The sequence below is a fragment of the Podarcis filfolensis genome (genome assembly GCF_964270895.1).
Source record: "Podarcis filfolensis genome assembly, chromosome: Z".
NCBI classification, from domain to species: domain Eukaryota; kingdom Metazoa; phylum Chordata; class Lepidosauria; order Squamata; family Lacertidae; genus Podarcis; species Podarcis filfolensis.
The window spans coordinates 18,603,795-18,621,358 of NC_139617.1; the positions used below are offsets into that span (position 1 = coordinate 18,603,795).

The window sequence follows — 17,564 nt, forward strand, 5'->3', positions numbered from 1 at the left end:
TGATTCTATGATTCAATAATTCTACGAAGCCATTGAGCTCAGTCCACCTCAGCTTACAACAGACAGCTCTGACCTTGTTCCCATGGCAAATTCTTTCTCATTTGGTAGCAGACTTAATTTTGTGGATGGCATATGGGCTGGACTCCTTGGGTATCCAGATCTCATCTCCCTCGTGGCCCATATGGTCTGCCGCTCCTTCCAGGGCTGCAGTGAGCTCTGGCCCAAATATATTGTTGGAGTTGCGGTAGGTGCGAGTGAGGCGGCGGAAGGAGGAGTCGGAGGAGCTGTCATCATGATTCTCGTCATCCTGCTCATCCTGCAGCTTGGTGGTCTCCAGCTCTAAGCTTTCGCTCAGCTCTGCAGCTTTGAAAGCCTCCTTTAAATCCTGGAGGAAGGCCACTTTGGGTGCAAAGAGGAGGAGGAGGAACACCAGGCCTCCTGAGACTCCGCACAGGAAATAAAAACCCACCTTCTCAGGAACGCCTGCAAAGAAAAAGGAAAGTAAGACTCAACAGGGGGGAAGCCAACCCACCTTCTCCTCCTTTGCAGAGATAGGGTGTTGAGAGGGAGGGGCCAATAGCAGAAAGGGCATGGTTTGGGGGGGACTGAACCTCCTGAATGTGCCATCGGCTCCAGCCACCCTCTCCTCCTCATATACCTAAGTCTGCAGTTTAACTGGAGGAAAAGAGAGATGGACTGATAAACAGAGAGGACACATCCAATTTATTTTGCACACAGTGTGACTCATGCATGCAAGTTTACAGCACCTGCACCAGGGATGAGGAGCCTTTGGCCCTCCAGATGTTGCTGGACTACATCTCCAATCAGACCCAGCCAGCATGACTCGTAGTCAAGAACGATGGGAGTTGCAGTCCAACAACCTATTAGAGGGCCAAAGGTTCCCCTTCCCTGTCGCACACAATGCTGTTGTCATCAAAATGCCACCCCAAATTTATTTTTCCTGTCTAATTGGAATTTACCACCTCCACACCGTTTTTACTTACTGCATAGCTGCATATCTGCAGAATGGGAAAATCTGGATTAAATGGGGTGAGGGGGTGACAACATGCAACCCTTGCCCATTCATTCCAGTGGGCTTTCCTTCTGCAGTTCTAGGGTGGTGTCTTTAAAGAGGGTGGGGGTTGCACCCACAGAAAAGGCATCCCCAAAGGTCAAATGTGATATGTGAGATCCATGAAGGGTTCACCCTTTTCTTGTAGTTTTACTTTAAGGTTTCAGTTTTTATTGGAGTGGGTGGAGTGCTGTTTCCTTTTTCTAAATCCCACTCCCCATCTGAAAGCTGCTAACAGTCTTGCTGTGGTGATGAGATGGGGATCTGTATTGTCCTTGCATTTCTCCAGTGAGACTAACAGATACTTCAGATCTTGAAAATGCTGGGGTATTAGACATAGGCGAAGCACCTTTCTCCTAGCACTGCTGAACTGATAAAAATGGCTTAAAAGAGCTGCTTAACAGTTAAGCTATCCTGCTTTGCAGAAAGCAGTCCTCTGTTTTCAGAACAGACCACTATGGCAAGACATGTTGCATTTCTATTTCAGCTATAACAGTCACTTCTACATCAGAATCTATAACACATAATTTAGCATGTGCAAACCTTTTGCCTTCTCTTTTTTGGGGAGTGGCACATTTCCTCTGTTCTGGCAGTAACTACGTGCCACCCCCATTTACCGCAAAGGTCGGGAGAACCAGTCACAGCTTTGCCGCCCTCATAATGTTCGTCATGACCCTGATTGGCCTGGTTTCCCCCAGCATCCCAACTCTGCCCGTCTTGCACACCCAGGGAAGTCAGACATACCCCAGAAAAGGGCAAAAGTTTCCAGAGAGCTAGTAAATATCATCAGATTTTCTTGGAGCCTGGAAAGCCTCGGCCCAGTGTACCAGCCACCTGCAGCAAACAAGGGGATAGCACGTTCTTACTGACAACGGTTTCGGGAGAGAAGGGAAGCCTGCCTAACAGACGTTCAGCCTTAAACTGCATCTCCTTTATCATGTAATCTTTGGAACTCACCATCACAAAGGGCTCAGTGGTGAAGCAACTGCTTTGCATGCAAAAGGTCCCAGGTTCATCCCTGGCACCTCCAGGTGGGACTGGGAGAGACCCCTGCCAGAAACCCTGGAGAGGTGCTGCCAATCAATATAAACAATGTTGGTCTAGATGTACCAATGGTCTGACTTGAGATAGGGCAACTTCCTATGCTTTTAAGTTGTAGTGACGACAACTTAAGAAAGAACAGATTTATTACCCATGGTTATTAACCATGAGAGCTCAGTAGAACTTCCATGTCCAGAGGCAGTTAGCATGTAACAGCAGGTGATTAGTTGGGGCTGTCACCATCACACCATTTTGGTGAGCTTTGGCCTCGCCTCACTCTCACTTTCTCTGCCTCCTATTTACGTCTGCCAACCAAAAACGTTTCAGGGACCAGGATATTATTATTAAGTGTGTAGCCATTTCTATCCCACCCAACCCTGTTTTTATCCACATAACAGCCCTTTGAGGTAGACTAGCCTGAAAGTGCATGATGAGACTAAGGTCCCTTGGGGAGTTTCAGGGCTGACTGGGTCTGGTCTCTCTGGTCCCAGTCCAGTGCTCTAACCAGTACACCACACTGCCCCTTGCTTTCACGTGAAGAATGAATCACAGAGTCCTCTGCTCTGCTAGGTGACAGGTGTGCATTCTAAGGATGAGGTAACCACCATAATCAAGTTATGTGGCATCCAGATATTGAACCATCATCTACAGCAAGGTAGGGCTGGCTGCAATCTGGAGTCAGTCAGTGTTGACGATACCATGAGAGATGGACCAAAGGGCTTACACTCAAGGCCACTTCCTATACAAGGCTGGCCTTGCCATTATGCAAAGGGTGGTGGAGACTTCAGGCAGCAGGGGCAGAGAGCAGAGGTGGCTATTTCTCCTACGCCTCCCAACTATTCCCCTCTGTTGGAGAACAGAGCTGTGTACACCACCCAACCTGTCTTGCCACACCTTTAAACTAGCATGCTGCCACTGATGCAATGGAGGGCATTGCCACATCAGCCATGTTGCAGTCAGATTTATCTGCCAACCCAGTTCACTTCTGCACATGAGATGAAAAATAGGCACTAACTTGTCCTGTTGCCTCAAGGGGCAGATTGTTCTGGGCTAGGCCTAATCCAGTGCTTCCTGTCCTCTCTGGTCTTCTCTTTCATGGCCAGGTGGCCTTCACTTAGCTTCCCTAAACAAAAACTACAGCTGATGATGCAAGGCCCCCCCAACCATCACCACTATTGCTTCTTTAATATACTTTAACTGGCTTCTAGCTGCTGCTTCCATCCGTGGTTGCTCATCTCACAGTGTTAACACTCAGGATAGACTCACTGACACAGTTTCTGCTTTGGAGAAATGGCTTGTCTCTTGCCCCTCATGGATGAGCATGGGCAATGAATTTCCCTCTGAACATGAGGAGATTAGGTGAGCCCAGGTGGGATCTTGAGCAGTGAGGGAAAGTCGCAGGAGAACAAAGATGGGAAATGGAACCCCCATTCAAGGCAGAACTGATAGCAACTGAGAAAAGTGGTGGGCATGGAATTGGGCAAAATGAACCAATTTATGCTGGAAATGTGAAGAGATTGAAGGGACATATGTGGTGGGGTTGTAAGAAAGCCAAAGAGTATTGGGAGATGATATACTCAGAACTAAAAAAAAAAGATGGTAAGGTTCTCATTTCTCAAAAAAACACAAAAACGGAGATGTTCTTATTGAGTATAGTAGAGGGTGAAATACCCAAGAAAGTATTTAGTCTCTTCCTCTAAGCAACAGCAGCGGCAAGAATAATTTATGCCCAAAGGTGAAAGGATTTTTATGCCCAAAGGTGAAAATAGTCCCACAAAAGTAAACTGGCAGAATAAGCTAATAGAATATGCGGAGTTAGCAATGTTGACTGCAAAGATAAGAAATCAAGATGAGTTGGATATAAAAGAGGAGTGGGAATACTTTAGCGAATATTTAAAGAAATGCAGTGGACACTCCAGATATGAACTTAATTTGTTCCAGGGGTCCGTACATACCCCGAAAAGTCCACAACATGAGGCGCCGCTTCTGCGCACATGTGCGGTGTGCAGAGCGCTTCTGTGCATGCACGCACGGTGAAACCCAGAAGTATACAATTAAGTTATGTTCCCCGAAGGTAACGTAACCCAAGGGTCCACTGTATAACAACCAGATAAACTTCCAAGTGGGGTTAGATATATGCCTCACTTTTTTTTCCAAATTCCAATTGTGAAAAGTTAAAGTGTGGCTTATATTCAGGACCTTACACTGCAGGCAAAAGGGCATGGCTCGCCCCCCCCCCCAGGAGCGCTGCCACCCGCCACTCCAAAGCCTACCCTGAACCATTGGATCGAAGGGGGGAAGGGGGCCGCTGGCAAAGCAGAGTAGACCAGGAGCACGGGGCAAAGGCGTGCAGCTAGTCCGCTGTGGCTTATATTTGGGTATTGGTTTTTTTCTCCCTGCCCCCCTCCAATTTTAAAGGTGCAGCTTATATTCGGGTGCGGCTTATATTTAGGCCAATACAGTAATTAAGGAGATGCAGCTCAACAAGGTTCAGATAAGACCCCTGGGAAACACAGGACTTGTGTCCTTTTAATACAGTGAATACTAGGGGGAGAAGCCAATAAGGATGTTCTGGGGGCTATTAGGCCAAGGCAATTAGCTGATGGAAAGGAAAGGAACATGCTTTGTCCCTCATGCTTTCTGTTCTGCACACAAAACAGGCTCAGAAGGGCCTTAGTTTGTTCAATAGGGAATCTAATTAACAATTTTGACCTGAACAAAATGCTTTATTGAGGGTTGCAACCAATCACTCCCTCCAAACACAACACTTAACCACCACTCACCTTCCATTTTTATTTTTTCCACCTACTTCATGGCTACATTTTGGAATACCCATTGGGTTGTTTAGGAAAGGGGGGATTGAAAAGTTTTTTGGGGGGGTTAAAAAGTTGCAAATCTCACAATTCTGCTTATCATGCTGATAGCACACTCTTCTTTCTTTGTGGCCCCAGTTAGGATACAGTCATCTCAGCATTCACCACCTGAGACCACTATATGCAGAAGGGATTGCCTGCCTGCCTGCCTGCCTGCCTTAGATGGATTGTGGTGGTAGAAGATTCTACCAGCAGATTCCAAAGCAGAGCTTTACTTGTGATTAAGGTAAAAGCGGGATACTTACCATGTGTGTAGTCTGAGATTAAGAAAGGGTCTTCTTGGGAGTTGCGGCCCACCTCTTCCAGCAGCTGCCTTGGCACTAAAAAGGGGAAGAGGAATCATTGTTTGTGATTGGGGGGGGGTCATGGTGGAGGTTTTGCTGCCAACTTTCATACGACTGATGCTCATTTTATAGTTGCTACTGCGTGCAACAGTGAATGCTTGCGCATGAAGTAGCACACTGGCAGTGTGTTTGTGAAACAGCCATATACACAAGACACAAGGGGTGGTATTCAACCCTTTATCAATAATAAATCCATTAAAATTAATTAACCCAACTTATTCATGTTCATTAATTTCAGTGGGTCTGCTTCTGAATAAAACTTAAATGAATAGCACCTTAAGAATTTAACAAGGCAGACTATGGCTTGATAAATAATATAAACATAACATGGCTGCAGTCAAGACAGACTAAATAAAGCAGAGTATGACACTGAACTTAAACTCATCAGATCAAAACTATTCGAAGGAAGACAAGACCAAGTCTAATGAGAACAAGCAAGCTACACTTAGAATCAAATATGCAAGCAACAGCAAGATTAAACTTAAAAGTTTTATCTTAATGAAAAGGAACTATAAAGATTTGGGGGTTTGGGTAGACAAGGGACAGTTGGAATAGTACTGGTAAATAGAGACACATGAATAAAATAAATGCTTCCATCTAGAATTATTTAATGTCACTGCTTGTCAGAGAGAGAAACAGTAAAGTACAAGAAGCACATGAGAGAACATGTATTTACTTCAATAATAGGTAAAAAGGTAAGGTAAAGGATCCCTGGATGGTTAAGTCCAATCAAAGGTGACTATGGCGTTGCGGCACTCATCTCACTTTCAGGCCGAGAGAGCCAGCATTTCTCCACAGACAGCTTTCCGGGTCATGTGGCCAGCATGACTAAACCGCTTCTGGTGCAACAGAACACTGTGACGGAAACCACAGCGCACAGAAATGCCATTTACCTTCCTGCCGCAGCAGTACCTATTTTTCTACTTGCACTGGCATGCTTTCGAACTGCTAGGTTGGCAGGTGCAGGGACCGAAGAACGGGAGCTCACCCCGTCGTGGGGATTCGAACCACTGACCTTCTGATCAACAAGCCCAAGAGGCTCCTGAATGCCAGTTGCTGGAAACCACAGGAGGAGAGAATGCTGTTGCAGGCTTTCCATATTCATCTGTGTGGCCACTATGAAAATAAGATGCTGGAATAGATGGACCACTGAGCTGATCCAGCAGGGCTGGTTTTATGTTCTTATGCCAGTCATGATGGCTGTATACTACCTACAGCATCAGAGGGTTTCTGAATTCCAGTCATTGGAAGACAAGGGTGGGAGAGGTCTATTGTCCTTGTGTCCTGCTTGTGAGCTTCCTCGAGGTATCTGGGTTGGCCACTATGAGGAACAAGATGCCAGCCTAGAAGGCCTTTGGCCACAGGGATTTTTTGTGGCAGCAGCAATTCTTATAGGTAGGAGTGCCATCCATATCTTAACCTTCAGCTGTCAAGCAGTTTAAGCATTCTCCTGTCCCTCTGATTTCTACAGTGCCAGTTTTCCAATCAAGCACAATTTGATACAGTTTTTTTTACCTAGCTTACCGCAAGTATAGGAGACTCTCAGCTGTTTCTTCACTCCAGGCAAGCAGGGGTCTCCGAAAGTGGCTTTATCAGCAACAATGGTGCAGTTCTCCTTCTTGTGACACCTCCGGGAAACTCTCCTCAAGGCATCAGGAGCCAGACACTCTAAAGCATGGACACAGCACATTCAGTCCCAAAGAACGTTGCAGAAGTGCTGCACCTGGCTTCAGTTCAACCACAAACTTAGGGGTGGGAAACAGCATAAGGCAAGTAGGTTAAATCCTGCCTTCCCCAACCCCCCACCCACTACAGGCCTGACAATCACCTGATATCACACTTCTGAAATTTCATTGTGACAAACAGTGGCATTCTGAAAGTTCTCTTCCACTGTGTAAATTTAAATGGCCTCCATCAGTGTGAAGGTTATCTCTCATCACTTAGGCTCTATTACTGCTGGCTTCAGGTTTCGCAAGGATCTTGGGCAATGGTGCCCTTCTCCTCACTTCTGTTGCTGCTGCCTATTCACTGACCTCTTCGGCCTGAAGTCTACAGCATATCTACCTCCAAGCCCCCTGTTTTAAGCAGGAACCACAGAAGTCAATCCCAGCTTCTGTTTGCATCCTGGAATGTCCCATTTTGTGGCCTGGCACTCACTCTGGCACAAGTCAGCAGGGTCAGTCCAGCACTTTGGTATGACCCAAGTGAAGATTGCCAGACCACCAGACCAGAAGTCATGCCCCTTCAGATGTTCCCATTCTGGAGATGAAAATTTTGGAGGGTATGATACAACTGTCATGGGGAGGAGAGAGAGATGAGAGAAATTTGCTACTCCTTGATCCCATAATTTTTCTTCTACCCAGAAAGGTGAACAGAGAGAAACAGCAAGGAGAAGAAGCAGGACTAGGGTGCTCCAGTAGTTGGCATTCAGCCCCAGGTGGAAACCAACCCCTGGTGCCAGGTTCTCAGACGGGTAGTATAAATTATTCACCTTTGGCCAAGGTGGGGAACTCTTTCTAGTTGGCGAAACAATGCTTAGGTGCCCCAATCCCTGTGGGTCTTTTTGACTGGTGGATAGTGCTGCCCTTCTGTCAATCACCTTGCATCACAATGGCTTCAAATGGGGCATCTTGATTTGCCTGTGTGATTTGAAATCAACCCATGGGGGCAACGGCACAGGACACTGCAGTTGCCACCTGCCTACTGATGTGCAGTGTCTTCAAACCCAACATTTGGCAGGGAGCAGCATCTTCACCTATTGTATGCGACATCAGATGCAGGGCAGGTGGTGTGGCATGACTGAAGCAGTCCCTGGGCAAAGTGGGGAGACCAGCCAGACCTGCCACAGATTTCTTGTGGCTGATATTCAGTAACAAGTCTGATGCACCTGTTCAGGACCACATTTGTCTTTGAGTGATGCAAACAGCATGAAAAACTCAGCAGGTGAGTGAGAGACTGGGTGCTAGGAGGAAAGGGGGCATTGCCTAAAATTGGAACTCTCACATGTTCAACAGTCACTATCTCTGATTTCTACAGAAGACCTGCCTTTCTCCAACAAGCTTCCAAGTGGAGATCTTTATCCCATTATGTATCTGTGATGGATCAGTAAATGTTACTACATATGAAATTGCTTTTAATTGTTTGTATGTATGGGATTGTTGTTTATGGTCTTAAGTAAGGAATTGTTCCTAATTGTTTTAATTGCTGGTGTTTGTTTGTTTTCATAGTTATAACCTTCGCTTTCATAAATATCTATATCAAGGCGCTATACAACGTGTAAGAATGAAATTTGCAAAAACTATCCATAAAAAACATCATTTTAAAAGCAGCAAAAACAAATCAAGAAATATTGAATGGCTAAAAAGAAAAAGGAAATTCATATTGCAAAGTCCTGTTTTTAGGGACGATAGTTTTCAGAAGAAGGGAGAGATGGTTCTGGCTAAACATCTAGTGGCAGGAAGTTCTACAGGACAGAGGTTGCTATGCTAAAGGCTCAGTCCCCTGTGAAGGCCAACCAAACTTCAAAGCCATAGGGAGCCACAGGAAGTGCCCCGCCAGACGATATCAGCGATTGGGGCTGGAGCATAAGAAATGAGATAGTCCTTAAGGTACTTTGAAATTGCTTTGAGATATTTTGAGGGGAGCATTTCAGAAATGGAATCTGGTAAAATAAATAAATAAAATTGATCTACTCTTAATCCTTTGGTGACTGTTGAAGCTCCAGAAGCTCTTAGCTTTGTCCTGGGAAACTCCAGGCCACCTGAGTTTCCCTTCATACCTATGTCAGGTCCCGTCCTGTTCACCGATTCGCATTCTGGCTTTCCCCGCAAAGGCCTCCCATAGATGGCAGAGTAAATAGCTAGGATGGACTTGTTCCGGCACTGCAGTCTCAGTTTTTCATTTTCACACACAGTCTTGAGGCGATGGTTGGCTGGGACACAGGGATGGACAAATCTGTCAATTTCAATTTCTCTGAAATTTTTCATTTTTTCCACTCAACCATTCTCCACATTTCCACATTCAATACTTTTTTTCCTAAAAAATATGTTTAGGGGTACTCTCATTTTGACTCAAGAAAACCACTATTTTATAGTTCAAATCAGGGGAAATAAATATAGTAAATGGACAAAAGTACAAAGATTCACAAAATGTTTAGGGGTATGAGTACCCCTGCATACCCCCAGGAAGTAAAAAAAGCACTGTCCACATCCATTTGTGATTCACCAGTATTTTGGTCTCCTAATATATGCATGATTGTGTGCAATTTCCCCTATTATAATGCATTTTTGCATGTTATTTTCACCAATAGATGCAGTTTTATGCACATAGATGTGTTATTTTTTTCAGTTTATTCGTGCTTTTATCACAATATGTGCATTTTTGTGCACATTGCTTGACTGCGGACTGCTTAAATAAGAAAAGCAAATGTGACTTCAAAAGGAACATCAGAATCATAAACTGCTAGCACCAATGAACCCTGGCCTAGTTAATGCCTTGTTTAACTCACTCACCTGGTCTGCATTTGTAGGAGACCACCAAGTACTTGTGCGTACCTGGGCATGGATCAGGGCCGAACACATGGCTGTGGACAGAGAAATGACACCATCGCTGGTCCTGACACTCATCCATCATTTTCTGTAGGAGAAGGAGAGGCTTTAAAGTTGTACCGGAGTTAAGTTCTTTGTTAGAAAGGTGATGGCTCGTGCCTAGAAAAAACTCTGCTGACCTGGTACCCTCCAGATATTTTGGACTACAGCTCCCTACAACTCCCATCAAATTCCAGTGCAACTCCCCATAAAAGTCAATACCAGCGACACCCGGTCCCATTTTGCCGCCTGAGGCAAAACAGGAATGTGCCACCTGCCATGGAAACCTCCTGCCTGAAGTCACTCTCACTGGGGTTGTGCAGTGGCGCCTGCCAAGTGGTGATGTCGTCACTGGATTCTGGTGAGCTCTCAAAATCACACGAGATTTTGACGAGGTCTCGTGAGATTTCATGGCATGCATGAGATCTTGCCAGAAGCTGCCAATAGTAGAGGGGATGGGATGGGCTGAGCACCTGCCCCTTGGAGTTCTGCTGCCCAAGGCAACTGCCTCATAGTTTTGGCCATAGCCCAAAAGCAGCTGCAGGGCTACAGGTTAACAAAGGATGACTACAACATGTGTGGGTAGAAACATCCTCTCCCACGTCCCACTGACCTTCAGAGCACCCACATGGGAGATCCTAACATATTGCACTCCATTCCAATCTCCATGAGCAGTATGATATTCCAGGGGTTCCTGGTGCTTTACCAAGGGGGTCTGTGTTTCCCTTTGGACAATGAGGCACAGGGGAGACTGTGGTATCTTTCTGAAATACGGGTTATTTACACATATTTACAACCTGAGTCTACTGTGGAGGGGGTTCTGAGTAGGGTTGCCATATTTTAAAAAGTGAAAATCCAGACACCAAAGTTGTTGAGCTTTTGAGCCTTTTGGGGGAGGCACATCATTAACACTGCTTGAAAATCCCCTTCCCTGGCTGCATACTGGTGACTGGCTTGCCTCCTGGAGCCCCTGTCAACTCGACAACCAGAGCAACAACATCTGTTGCCAAGAGGTGTCTCGGCTACCTCTCCTCACACGACTTTTCTTCTTTTCTCTCCCCCTCAAACCCCCCAGCCCACTCCCTGCCTTCCTCAGTTCGATTTGCTCAATGGCATGGCTCAGTGCTGCCTTCCCCGGGTTCTGCCTCAGCATCCTGCTTGGGAGCCTCCTGCCCCAGCCGCTGCCTCTGAAAGGCAAGTGCAAAAGTTGAGCTGAGGCCCCACACGCCTTCTCTCTCCCTCAGTCCAGCGAAGCCTGTCTCTTGCCTCAGCCACCGCTGCCCAACACACATGCTGAGCTGTTTGGGCAAATTTGCCTTCTTTTGAAATTTATATTCACCACTTTTGGAGCTTTATTTTTCAAAAAAATGTGTCATTGCCATACACTCAAGATTTCCAGACAATTTGCTGTGAACTGCAAATTCCTCCCAGATGCGGTTTTCAAGGTCAAAATCCCGGATATGTCTGGGAAACCCTGGACATATGGCAGCCCTAGTTCTGAGCATCTCATCCCAAACAGTGCCAGCTTCTTCCAAAGGCAGCTGCATCCCTGCCCTGCTGCTTGCCTTTCCCCAAGAATGGTCACATCCCACCTGTTCTAACCTAGCTAACCTAAGCCCTAGTACACAGAGAGAGGCCCCACTCACCTGCTTTCTCCCACCTAGTTCTTTGATGCTTTGTTGTGCTAATGGATCATTACTTCCAAAGAAATTGGGCTGAACTCTATTACCTCTGAACCCATGCTGACATCACAGAATTAGTGATGTCTGGTACAGGTCTAGCACAGAGGTCTGACTCAATTAGCCTTCACACATGCTAATTAAATGATTAAAAGGGACTATCACAACTAAAATACACATGTGGATGTCTCTTAAATACACACGTCTAGCTATTTCCCCAGGTTCTAACACACAAGCTCTACTTAAATTCTAATGTTTACTGACGAAACCACAGCTGCCAATTGCTAGTCTTCAGCCAAGCACTAGATGGAGTGATGTGCTTTTAGAAGGCCCTGCAGCTGCTCATGTTATCTCTCCTGACTAGATCAAAGCCTGTTCAACTCATGACGACTCAGCAGTCCAAACAGCCAGTGGTGCTGTCAGGGCAGAATATGGGAGCGGAAATCCAGGGGCCCCATCAGAGGGAGGTCTGGCTTAGCCCATTTTGAAGTACGTGAAGGAATGCAAATTATCATTATGGAGTGTCTCATTCCTTGTAAACCCATTAAGCCAAGAGCCTAAAATTAACTAACTGCACCACTGCAAATAGCTTGTTTCCCAAGGTATAGACAGGCAGCAAAAACAGCTGACTTATCGGATACTGCAGATTATACATTCAGAGAGTCCTCTTCCCTGTAGGACCATTACTGTGAGCCTACCCATACAACCTCTCCCTAGGAATCTCTTTTAGTGAATCTGAAGAGCATAAGAACAGCTCTGCTGGGTCTAACCAGTGGCCCATTGAGTCCACATTCTGATCTCACAGATGCCAGCCAGAAACCTATGGGAAGCTCACAAGCAGGACGTGAATACAACAGCTCCCTCCTTGCTTGTGATTCCCAGCAACAGGCATGTAGAGACATTCTGCTTCTGACCATGGAGGTAGGAGTGGCTACATTGGTGGCTATTGACCATTGGAACTGGTGGGGCAGGGAGACTAGCAGTAGGCAGAGCTAGAGTCAATGACAGGCAGAGGCATCCCCACGACTACTTGTAAGTGAGATGGCAGGAAGGTAAGGCTGGCTGAGGTTGGTTGGGCAGCACCTCATTTGTCCTCATCAGCCAGCTTCCATGACTAGTAGCCATTGGTAGACTTATCCTCTTGCCCAGCACACTGAAATGCTTCGTTCCATCCTCTGCATTTTTGGCATATTCTTGTTGACACCAGCTACTCCTGTAGCAACCACATTACAGCTGCTACTTGCGGCCATTTCATGAAAGCAAGGAAAATCCCTACCTAGAAACCCCTTCTGCATGGGAAAGGAGAATACAGTGCTACCTCCATGCTGATTGATACATGTGATACATGAGTGAAGATCACACATGTTGTGTGCATGCAGTGCTAAGGAGACATAGTGAGCTATGCAAAGAAGGAGTTTCCTGGTGACAGCAGTGAGTCAGATCCTGATGCAAGGTTCTGAATTACTAGAGCACAAGCTTGCTTCTCAGGCCTCCTCCCCACCCTTCCCATCAGACCCGCTCTTTGCCAAATGAATTGTGCAAATGAGGAAATGCCTTGACTTTAATCTTGGATAAACATAGCTGGCTGGCTTGCTTACTGAGCAAACTTTGTTAGTTCATCTTGGGTGGGTTTTGTACTCTAAGCAGCCAGTATATTGTGAAGTAAGTGGATGAGTCCATCAGTTTTGATTTCTTTGATTTCTTATTTTTCCAACTGCAAGTTCATTTCACTGCATTTCCATATCAGTTTGCAATTATTATTTATTTCAAAAAAGTCCCCACAGATATTCATTTGTATTTTAGTGGATAGGTGTCCTAATTTTTGTGAGCATTTTTTATAAAAATTGCATCCTACCATTCTTCCAAGGAGCATAGAGTTCACACACCCCTCCCCATTTTGTCTTCACAACAACCCTATGAAGATTAGGCTAGAATAAGAAACAGTGACTGGACCAAGGTCACCCAGTAAGTTTCATGCATGAGTGGGGATTTGAACCCAGATTTTAGTTCAACACTCTAACTGAAGCTCATTGGCTAACCTTGAGCCCTTCTGGCCAGATCTATACTGATTTCAGATGGGGGACATTCCCAGGCCTACCTAGAGAAGCTGGGGGTTGAATTTTCTACCTGCAAATCAGATATTCTACCACTGAGCTGCAGCTGCTTGATTAAAAAAAAGGGAAAAAAACCTTGCACATTCCAATTTTTAAAAATAGCATGTTAATTTCTGCTCAGGCAAGCAGTGCCCCAGTTCTCTGTTATTAATTCTATCAACACATTTTTTGTGCTGTTCTATGTAAATGTTAGGGCCTCTTACCTGGTGGGCTGTGGCAGACACACAATCGGTGCTTTCCAAGGAGAGGTCTTCTGTGGTTGGGCATAGGTTTCGACTGGGCACTCGGCGTCCATAGAATGCAGAAAGGACACTAATGGAAGTCTTGTGGGGGCAAATTATTGTCATCTGCTCCCTATCACAGGCGTGGGCAGTATGGTTTTTCAAAATCTTCTGTAAGTAACCTGATGGAAAAACAAAGCAAATGGGTTTGGGTATCTCTGGAAAGAAAATAATGCTAAATATAAGTCTGCTGATCTCCTATCATTTGTAAATATAGAAATAAGTGAAACCATCCACTTCTGGGCCAGAACTGGCTTAGCAAAGCTAATTTTTTAAAACTTGAGTGTCCACCAATCTTTACACTCCTCTATCTCTTGGTGCCACCATCAATAAATGTGATGAGTTCGGGTTGGTTCTTGAGACACTCATGATGTAGGAACATCACTTAGAGGGGGCCCCAGGTGTGCATTCTCTACACCTGCAAAAGTTTTGGGGTGGTTACACAGATTCATTTCCAATCATTGCATATGCTGCAACTTCCTGCTGAAACCACACAACTTTGTATACCACAAATGTTATGGTTTATATTGGTCCCACTTTTGCTGTGCTATAGTCCTTCTGGTCAGCAATAATATGGTAGCATTGGGGAAGCATCGCAGAAGAAACTAAAGCACTATTATTGTGTCCATAACATCTTGCCAATGTGATACCCTCGAGATGGCACCGGACTACAACTCCTATCATCCCTCACCATTGGCCATGCTGGCTGAGGCTGATGGGAGTTGAGTCCAGCAGCACCTGGAGTGCACCACATTGGCCATCCCAACTTAAAATGTTCAAGAACATCAGCATAACCATGCTGGATTCAGTCACTCTGCAGTCTGTTCTGGCCCTATAATGGAACAACAGCTTTATTGAAAGGAACCACAAGAAACCCTGTACCTGCTGTTGCAGCTTGATTTGAAACACTAAATCCATCATCATCCATAACTGGAACACAAGTAAGATGGCAGTGGGATTTCATGTTAGATGTTTTAGCTGGGTTTGAGGGGGGCAAGATTCTAATGTAGTTTTGTTTTAGCATTGTGGGTAAGTGGTGCTGTAGAGCAAGCACTAAAAGAGGCAAAGTGTCACCACATATGCAGAGACTATGATTTCTCATGGGTGCTATTTGCCTCCCCTCTGCATGCCAAATAAGCAAGCTTTTCTAAAAGAGAAACCTACCAAATGAGTGGGGCAGACAAAGAGGCGGGTTGCAATAGCATGCATTTTTAGTTTGAAAAATGACAAGATCCTTTCATCATGACCACCCAAAATGCCAAAGAATTGCGAGGAAGAGCTTGAATCCAACAGAAATTTAATCAGGTTGGATGTTAAGCAAAAGGGGAGGGGGTGAGATAATAGCAGGCTTGCTATTAGAATCACAGAATTGTATGGTTGGAAGGGACCCTTGCAGCCATACATGTCTGCATTGAGTTGATTTTAATTTTGTACAGTCTTAGAAGAGGTGTGACTATGGGGATGTGACTATGATCACATTGGTAGTCAACCATTTCCCGAAAGGCAGCTGCATTGGTCTGTTGCAGCAAAAATAATGCACACTATAGCACCTTAAACTCTTTGTTGTACTTAGTAATTTTTGCTTTTTGCGTGGAGTTCTTTCCTTTAAGGCAGCCCTAGAGTGTAGTCCTGGAAGTAATTTAAGTTCTAGATTCACTTAGAAACCCCAAATGTGACAAGAATTTCCATTATGGGGTGCATAGGGAAGAGGGAAGAATGCATTAAAATTAGGAAGATGTACATATCTACACAGCGCTTTCAAAGGCATTTGAGAAATTCGGAAATGAGCTGAAGAATTCCTCTCCTAGATTTATGTCAATAATACTCCAAGGCTGCTCTTCAAATGAGGACCAGCAAAATGTCACCCAGTTTTCTTTTTAAAGTCTGGAAGAAAAACTTCCTGATGGTAGAGCAACATATCTCAGAAGGTGGTGGGCTCTCCTGTCAAGGAATCTGTAATTTCCTGCAATATGAGTCTGGGCTGGATTACCCATGAAGTCCCTTACAACTCTGTGATTCAAGGAGTGATCAATCAATAGTCTAAGACAGGCACGTCCAACAGGTAGATTGTAATCCACTGGTAGATCACTGGACATTTGTGGTAGATCACCGGTAGATCACCTGCTCCCCCAAAAGAAGCTCAACAACTTTGGTCCCCGCCCCCCCCAGAAAAAAGCTCAACATTTTTGCCCTGCACCTCCCAAAAATTGGGCTTTCCTTCTCCCTGAAAAAGCTCAACAACTTGACCTGAATCCCCAAAAAGGGGGTCAGTTTTTAACTCTGTGAGTAGATTGCAGTCTCTTGGGAGTTGGCCGCCCCTGGTCTAAGAAAAAGGCTCTTTGAGTCAGCCTTTCCACTGTCCCCCTTCCTTTCTTCCCACCTCCGCCTCTCTGCATGGAACAGAGATTTCTAAGATCTTGGGTGTAAGGTTAGTGGGGGCTGCCTTCCTTCTACAGTCACTGCCTGTTAGGAGACAGCAGTTGCAGCAGGACAGATGCTGGAGAAGAGCCTCCCTCCTCTCAGTTTTAGCTCATCTCACAGACTCACCTGAAAACTCGGGAGCTGCCTTCAGCAAAGTTGAAAAACAGAAGAAGCCCAGCACAACCCCAAACATCCGAAGCCAACTCATCAGCCAAGATCCGGGCATCGCATCATACACACAGTCCTGGTTTTCCTGCTGTTGCCTGCCCCTGTGCTCCAGACTTCGTGGTCTCTCTCATCTGTTTCTGCTGCTGGAACTCAAATGCTCCTATTGTCCATTCACAATGAGCTGGTTCTTAGCACTGCCGGCAGTGCGGGTGTGTTTCCTAGTTAACCAAAAGAGGTCCAGTAACTCCAGCGTTCCTGATTGGACTTACCGGACCTCTTTTGGTTAACTACCCCTAAGCCAGGGGTAGTCAATGTGGGGCCCTCTACATCAATCCCTGCCATCTTGGTCCATAGCTGATAGTCCCAACAACGTCTGGAGGGCATTATTGCCCTAAGTTTAAGAGGCCCCAAAAGAACGTGTATTGTTCCAACAGGAAGGACATTGAAAATAAAAACACTGCAGTAAACATTTATATCTGCATATATCCTGGGAGATAGGTGAGGATGCATCTTAAAACTAGAAATCTAACTAAAACGTGTCTTGCAATAAGTGTATTTGCACGTGAGATGCTTTCAAAATGAAAGTACCTTTATGATTTCGTATTTAGCATATATTAAAACTTTTAATGTACACCAAACCAAGAGCAGCTACCTGACTTAGTGACATTTTGATTATGGTTATTTCTTTACAGATTTATAAACACAATACGATGGTGTGCAGCTGATAAGTATATTTCTGTCACATCTGAATAATGATACCTGTAGTAGAGTCTGGTTTCCCTGTTTCCTTCCTTTTTTAAACCAGTTATGTAAAACTTATTGGGTTTTTTGGATTTAGATGCCCCTTGTGGTCTGATGCCCTAGACAGTCACTTACTCAGCTTGCAGATATATATATCCTCTCAGGTTCATTTTTAAATTGGCCATCATACACCTGGGTTACGATGCCTATCGATTTTGGTTTGTACTTTAAAGCAGCAGTTTTG

The 17,564-nt window shown here is 45.2% G+C and overlaps 1 protein-coding gene across 3 annotated transcripts in view; it reads right to left on the bottom strand.

Moving 5' to 3' along the window:
- The window catches only part of LOC310754270 (protein eva-1 homolog C-like), a 24,811-nt gene continuing 7,247 nt past the window's right edge, over positions 1–17,564 (bottom strand). Inside the window, exons 1-8 of one of the 3 annotated variants that reach the window (XM_083596053.1) lie at positions 16,538–16,778; positions 13,913–14,112; positions 9,842–9,965; positions 9,109–9,261; positions 6,855–6,998; positions 5,232–5,306; positions 1,817–1,906; positions 1–483 (exon numbers count right to left, since the gene is read on the bottom strand). In XM_083596053.1, the coding sequence (XP_083452179.1) occupies positions 98–483; positions 1,817–1,906; positions 5,232–5,306; positions 6,855–6,998; positions 9,109–9,261; positions 9,842–9,965; positions 13,913–14,112; positions 16,538–16,637 (1,272 nt within the window). In that variant the 5' untranslated portion in view covers positions 16,638–16,778 and the 3' untranslated portion in view covers positions 1–97. Of the gene's footprint in view, positions 484–1,816; positions 1,907–5,231; positions 5,307–6,854; positions 6,999–9,108; positions 9,262–9,841; positions 9,966–13,912; positions 14,113–16,537; positions 16,779–17,564 lie in introns of those variants that run through there. The other 2 variants (XM_083596055.1, XM_083596054.1) reach the window with 2 other exon arrangements.